Genomic DNA, 7,178 nt, shown 5'->3' on the forward strand with positions numbered 1-7,178 from the left:
GGGGTCGGACTAGATGATCTTCTCAGGTCCCTTCCGACCCGAGAAGGTATGAAACTATTACTATATTAGCTGTCTTTCAACACAAAACCAAGAGCAACCAGGACCACAACAGTTTACTGGTCCCTTTCAGGACTGATTGAGACCTCTATGACACTGCAGATGCCTCTACTCCTAATTACTGTGATGCATCCTCAAGTAGTGTTTTACCTGTTCAGTTTCTCATTCTGAGAATGGGCACCATCATCTGCAGAACCAACAGGCAGCAGCATTACATTCTTGCCTGTAGCCTCTTGGAAGGTCAGGGTGACGGGAATGCTTCCTCCCTCTCTTGTCAAGTCTGGCTCAACTCCAAAGACTTAAGAGGAAAAAACAAGTTGGTCATCTTGTGTTGTTGCAGCTTCCTTAGGAGACTTTATTATAGCACTTAGTCATTAAGTATCCCAAAGCACATTATGGAGCAGGATTTAAACCTATGCCTGGCATGATATATGCCATTAATGACAATATTTGCTCCCTACCCCTAGACTTACACATACACTCTTCTCTAGACTTCAGCCACAAACAAAGAACCAGAGCAGGTTAAATATTACTATGTCTACTACTACTACTACTACTATTATTCACCCTTAGCATTTGAGCAAGGCACCAGAACACATTGCTTCCATGCACTGTAGGGGGAAGCTTCTGATCAGGTGAACAGGATTTTATTTGCACAACAGATGAAGTTCATGCAAGCGCAGCTAGTAACAGCTTGCCAAGGGACTGCTTCCATTATAGTACTCCAGTCATTGCCAATAGAACCTTCTTCTTCCACCAGCATCCTGGACTTCTAGTCTGAGACCAGGATTGCCAGGTTGTAGTGGCTGAGTGATTTGGGCATCTTGTCATACAAATTCAAGTTCTTCTCCGAGCTAGTGCCAGAGGCTCCCCTCCCATGAAGTATCAGTAAGTGGATACCCAGTTCTGCATAAATTTCACTAAGTGAGAGTCTAGACAGTCATTCTTTTACAAACCCATTAGACAATGGGTTTGTATAGGGGTGATACTACCTCAGCCATGGGGTTGGATGAGGTCATTTCTGAAGGCCCCTTCCAGACATACCTTTCTATGATAATTCTGCAGGCTAGGAAGTCAGAAAGCTGGATGCTACTGTAGCCACATCACTTCCTTGTGTATTATTGGCCACAGAAGTTGCCTCTGATGAACTATACCAAGTCAGTTGGTGGAGGTGGACTTTTGATTTTGACCAATCACAACCCAGCACAAAGTTAACTCACAGTCCAATTACCTACCATTACACACTCCAGGTATGTTGACCTTGCTACTGCAACTGTAGCAATATACCATAATAGCTTGGATTGTACTCAAGTGTCCCAAAGCTCAATTCTCACTGACCTGTCTGCATGGCTCTCCTACCAGCCATGTAGTGGGGATGGTTGAAGTCTGACACCCAGGGTTTTCCACCATGGCCCATGTACACTTTGAACTTGTTTGGGCTTTGCTGCTCAGCAAATTTTTTGTTCAGGTAGTCCTCAACCTTTTTATTATGAACAAAAATGGAAGTTAAGAGTCTATAAATACCAGTTTAAAGTTAGAGTTTCCATGAGTTATTACTGACTCTACTTCTTATGTTCCAGAACAGCAATTAGTTGTACAGCCAAGCTGACACCACTAGCAACATACTGTTGTTCCACCACTGCATGTGCACACATGTGTATGCAAATATTTTAACAGGGGTAAAGGTCTCACTGTATGGGAAGTACAGAACTCAGAGGGCAGTGCCAGAATGCTAGAAAGAGTAAATCAATACCTACACAAGTGCTGGCCAACTTGGACAGCAGTTTGAAGCAGTTTACCCAACTTTTCAATTATGTTCACAATCGACCCAGCATAAAGGCCCAAACATTTTCCACCAGCTTGCACAAGAAAACCCTGCCTTAAAATTTAAAGCAATAGTCTAGTGTTCAGAAGCTCTCATTACTTAGCTGTTCTATTTTTCTCATTAGGAACGATCATTTAGATGTCAGGCCCCAACTGATCTGCTGATGTTTTTCATTTAAGAAATAAAATCTGGCACACTGTCAGAATCTGGTCTTTTATAGTAAATGAACTGCTAGGCAAAGCTCTACATATGCCAAGGTTAACACCCCCTCCACCTCCCACCAAAGCAGTAAATAAACAAGTTAGTGTAACTATTTGCTCTCCTGAATAAAAGGCAGCTTATTTTGTCCTACTTTTTCCCAGCACCACCACATTCAATCTTTAGTTTGCAGAGATATTCTTCACCTCTTTAAATCTGAATGTAGGCATGTAAGAAGAGCCATATAGAGGAGAAACAGCAAGACAAACAAAACTACCATTCTTAGTGTTTGTGCAGACCAGAAGGGAAAGCATCTACAAATCGAGCCATTCCAACATACTTGCTTGCTGACAACTTCTGGAGTCATGTCTGGCACCAGCCTGATTGAGAATTTGCCAATCACTTTCCTTGGAATCACTGTTTTGGCTCCTGATGCTGAGAAGGCTCCTTCAATTCCATGAAGAGATAAGGATGGGTATCTCCACCTGTGCATTAGGATATGCTCCTGCAAAAAGGATTGGGAAGTGGTTAATATTACAGGGGAACTGGGGAATGACCATTGCCCATGTTGACTACAGTCCCCAGATTAAGTCCTCAAGAGAATAGCTATCCAAGGAAGCTGGGGCAACCTGAACTGTTCACAGGGAAGTCTGGTTTAAGAACCGGTGTGAACTCTTGTTTGAGATACCAGATTCTTCTGTCTTTTTCACTCCTTGTTGTAGGACATTTCTAAGTCACTTCAGAAAATCCAACTCTAATGAAAGAGGCTTCTAAATAAGGCCACTCAACTGTTGGATAATGGCTCTTGTTGTACAATTTACTTTTGGCAAGTGATCTTGTGTCTTAAAGCCAAGTAGGTATTCATCTTTAAAACCTATGTAACACATGATTTTAGTTTGGCTAAGAGGTGACATCATCCAAGCTTTACGATATTTGCATAAAGAAAGAAAGGAGGATGCATTAACTGAGACATGGCATCTCTATTAGAGGCCAATACATAACCTTAAATCTAGGATGAAGAAATATCACAATTAGAAGTAAAAAACTCACTAGGAAAAAAAAGGAGGATGTTTAATTTATGGTAATATTGTTCAAACATTTAGGAGTACTGGACATAAGAAATCTGCACTGCTACTGCAGCAGGCTACCCTATAGCAAGATACTTTCCTGGAAGGTTTGCTATAAAACTTATCCTGTAGGATAGCTACATAACTGTACAGAATTGCTAGTTCATCCCTAATGAAATAAGAAAGCAGCAGCAAGAACTCTTTATGCAAAAAAGTTAAGAATTAAGATGTTCTACCTATAGAAGAAAGTTCATTTTAGTAGGTCCAAACAGCCAAATATGACACTGTGCTGTCTCTGGAAGAGTCCATCTAAAATAATTCTGCCCCAACAGAAAAAAATTAGGAGTGGACAGGAAAGAGAGAAAACTCATTACTTTTGAGTCATGCAGTAGTTTTGTTGCTCCCACATCTTTTGCATATTCCTTCAAGTCAAAGTCAATTTTTTCATATAATTTTAGCTCCTCATCAGTAAGGGGCGCCACTGCATCATTAATGCCAGGGATAAGAATTTTCCCTTTCTTATCCAGAAGACAGCCTGCAAGGGAAAAGCCCAAAAGATTAGTGTCTAAAAGCTTAAGTGTTGTTAAATCAAAGCATTTCCATGTTATGGTAAACAGACTTCTACAGTTCTTTCCCCTTACTCATAGGAAATGCTTAAAGAGAAGGGAAAAAAAAAAAAAAAGGAGGTAAGAATTGCTTCTCTTTACAGATCCAGGTTCAAGTCTGTATGATGCCTAGCTGCCCAGACCCTTCACTACTTTCCAGTTGTGTTGTGCATGCTATGCTGGCCATTCAAGTCAGCCCTAGATGTGGAATAACTCATGTATGAACATGCCAGGTCAGCATGTTAATGAATAGTCTATACTTGAGGTCAAAGTAAGTTACTACCCAATCTTTCTTGTGCTGTATTTGAAGTAACATCCCTCCATGGAGCTTCCTGTTATTTTATAAACTGGTTCGCAGGGAAGCAGACAGCTAAATTACAGCCCTAGAGTTCAGATTAAAAAGGAAAAAAGCCCAAGACATTGGTCAACTAAAGAAACCTAAAAAGTCAACTCCATCCTGTAGTGCCTAGAGCTTTTCACCTGCCATTTTTCTTAATGGATACTTCTTCTGCAAACCATAATTTAAGTGGTTAATACTTTAGTTTTAGGTAGCCAAATGGTACCAAGTACATTAGGCACCAAAACCCCTCACAGCATATAACAAGTTGATCCATTAGTTACACTTCTTTATTGCAAGACGTGTATGAGGCAGAGTTAATTCACTTGCATTCCTCTTGGTTAAGGATGGGCTGGCCTATCTAACTTTAGCATGAAGGGAAATATGTCTTACCCATTAAAGCAATTAGATCAGTCATAGCCTCATGTACTGAGCCACCATAAACTCCAGAGTGAAGGTCCTTGTCACTGCATTCCACCTGCAAAACAGCTTATCTGGAGATCCAGAAATTGTTTTTGGCCTACCCCTTAATAGACATTGTAGCTGTACCCACAATTATGGAGATTCTTTAAAGGTTAGATAATGGAAAGACTGTGCTGTAAGCAATGATATTTTGAAATCTGCAGCTATTTACAATGCAATAGCAGCAAGAGGTCTTTCAAGACCAGGAACTTATTCCTGTAGGCACTGGAAGAAAGAAAATCGTACTGCACAGGCCTTTGTTAGGAGATTTATGGCAATACTGTTCAACTGATACAACTCACATACAGAAGTCAAACTTGATGAAAGAGGTCTGTGTCAGAACTCATGGCAGTATTACACATCAAAGGGAAGTTTGTAAAGAAGGCTTTGTTGCCTATGAATGTCACCACCCAGAAGAGACTATGCAAGGGGAATACAGATACTGAACTTGATCAGTAACTCCCAGTAGAACAAGTTCAGAAAAAGTGCATTATCTGGAACAGGAAGTGTCAAGAATTAGAGCAGCCACAACTCTTCATAAAGCATAGCTTGCAAATAGGATGCATCTTGGGTTAACACGAGTGTGTTAAAAAAAAAAAAGAAAGAGGATTTTACCTCTATGAAGAAGTAGCAGATGCCCCTTAGGCCATATGTGATGCAGGGTTTTTTCTTCCCAAGCCAATAGTTGTCAGAGATGCAAACATAGTCTACATCTTTGAAGAAAGTGTCACGCTGAGCAAAAATCAATTCATCAAGGCCCTCGGAGCCAGATTCTTCCATGCCTTCTAGACAAAACTTGATGTTGACTGGGAATTCCTTCGGAGGAAGAGCCAAAAATTAGACATGCATAGAAACAGTCAGTCATTCAGCTTTTATTCCATGCACTTGTTATATGCCTTTCAGATGAGGGATGATTAACAGGAGCTCATTTCAGACTAGGAACAGCTAAGTTGTTACTGGCTTTATGAAGAGCACTTGTTAGTAAATCTGCAAGCAAATGCAACGTCAATCCTGCACTCCATTGACCCAAGTGTCACTATTCAAGTAATGAGCTTGTCCTAAGAGGTTGTGAAGCAATAAGAAGCTCTCTCTCTCTCTCTCATCTGTAGAAAGGCACAAGATCTGACAAATCTATACCCCATAAGACTAGGGTTTCACTCCTCTTTATGAACTATTATAGTCTATCAAATTGCCTTAAAGAAACAACAGGATGCAAACCACACTGCTTTGCCACTACCTCCCATTCACTGGGTCATAATACCTGGTTAGTAGATTAACAGCATATTCTCTAGTTACTTAAACCAATAGAGGAAGTCTGTTTTATAATTACATTGGAAATAGGTTCTCAGTCTTCCACTTATTATTCTACTACAGATTAATATAGTTCAGGCTTCCTGTTGAACATTTTGATCACATTCGCCCTTCAGTAAGTTAGGGCAGCATCAAAACTGACAGCCTGACCAGGTTTGGAAAAACTTGCCACTTGAGCCCAAAAGAGGAATGATGGGGTTTTTGTGTTTTCCCCTCTTGCCACCTTCAAAAGGTAAACAGACTGTTCTGGTTTTAAGGTCAAGAGCACTCCTCACTTTTCAGCAGAGCTGGTTAAGGCTTAATTTTTTCCTGCAGTAGGTTGTGCCTGTTGTTTTTATCATTATGTAATTAGCTACTAAGAATTACAGGAAGATAACCACAAAACAGGCATCTGAAGAGCTTCCCCAGAATTAGCCACTCCAACTATATGACCTACTTGCAAATAAGACAAGAACTGCACTACTCCATCTGCACTAGAACTAGAGAGCAAGCAGGCTGGGTTTTTACACACTATATTCAAGATTAATTGCAAGTGGATAACCTTTGTACTGCTTTATACCACACAGCTGTGTTGAGCAGAATGCACTGTGGATACCTGTTTAGTTTGCTGATAAGCTTCCAAGGTGTTCAACCAAGCAAGTACTGGACCTTTATCATCTGTTGCCCCTCGTCCATAGAGCTTTCCTGTAGCAACCACAATAAAATAAAAGATGCAGGGAGAAGTATTCAGTGATACAGGACTTGCAAATACAAAGCTTTATGTCATAGATGTTAGGGTCAGAAGGGACCTCAATAGATCAAGTCCAACCCCCTGCATAGACAGGAAAAAGTGCTGGGTTCAGATGACCCCAGCCAGATGCCCAGGGTAGGGGAGACCATGACCTCCCTTGGGAGCCCATTCCAGACCTTGGCCACAAACTGTGAAGAAGTTCCTCCTAATGTCCAGCCTAAATCTGCTCTCTGCTAGCTTATGGCCATTATTTCTTGTGACCCCCAGGGGTGGCTTGGTGAGTAGAGCCTCACCAATTTCCTTCTGTGCCCCCATGATGAATTCGTAAGCAGCCACAAGGTCACCTCTCAACCTTCTCTTGCGGAGGCCGAAGAAGTCCAGGTGCCCTAGTCTCTCCTCGCAGGGCTTGGCCTGCAAGCCCTTAACCAGATGAGTGGCCCTTCTCTGGACCCTCTCCAGGTTATCCACATCCCTCTTGAAGTGTAGTGCTCAAAACTGGACGCAGTACTCCAACTGTGGTCTGACCAGTGCCCGATAGAGGGGAAGTATCACCTCCTTGGTTCTGTTTGTCATGCATCTGCTGATG

The 7,178-nt window shown here is 41.5% G+C and overlaps 1 protein-coding gene across 2 annotated transcripts in view; it reads right to left on the minus strand.

The window, feature by feature from the left end:
* The window catches only part of CNDP2 (CNDP dipeptidase 2 (metallopeptidase M20 family)), a 30,655-nt gene that overhangs the window by 1,011 nt on the left and 22,466 nt on the right, over positions 1-7,178 (minus strand). For both annotated transcript variants that reach the window (XM_019524398.1, XM_019524389.1), the window contains 7 exons: positions 6,458-6,546; positions 5,167-5,367; positions 4,483-4,567; positions 3,522-3,682; positions 2,421-2,585; positions 1,396-1,537; positions 208-355 (listed from right to left, as the gene is read on the minus strand). In XM_019524398.1, the coding sequence (XP_019379943.1) occupies positions 208-355; positions 1,396-1,537; positions 2,421-2,585; positions 3,522-3,682; positions 4,483-4,567; positions 5,167-5,367; positions 6,458-6,546 (991 nt within the window). The remainder of the gene's footprint in view (positions 1-207; positions 356-1,395; positions 1,538-2,420; positions 2,586-3,521; positions 3,683-4,482; positions 4,568-5,166; positions 5,368-6,457; positions 6,547-7,178) is intronic.

Source organism: Gavialis gangeticus, unplaced genomic scaffold (assembly GCF_001723915.1).
Source record: "Gavialis gangeticus isolate Ggan-Ray unplaced genomic scaffold, GavGan_comp1, whole genome shotgun sequence".
NCBI lineage: Eukaryota > Metazoa > Chordata > Crocodylia > Gavialidae > Gavialis > Gavialis gangeticus.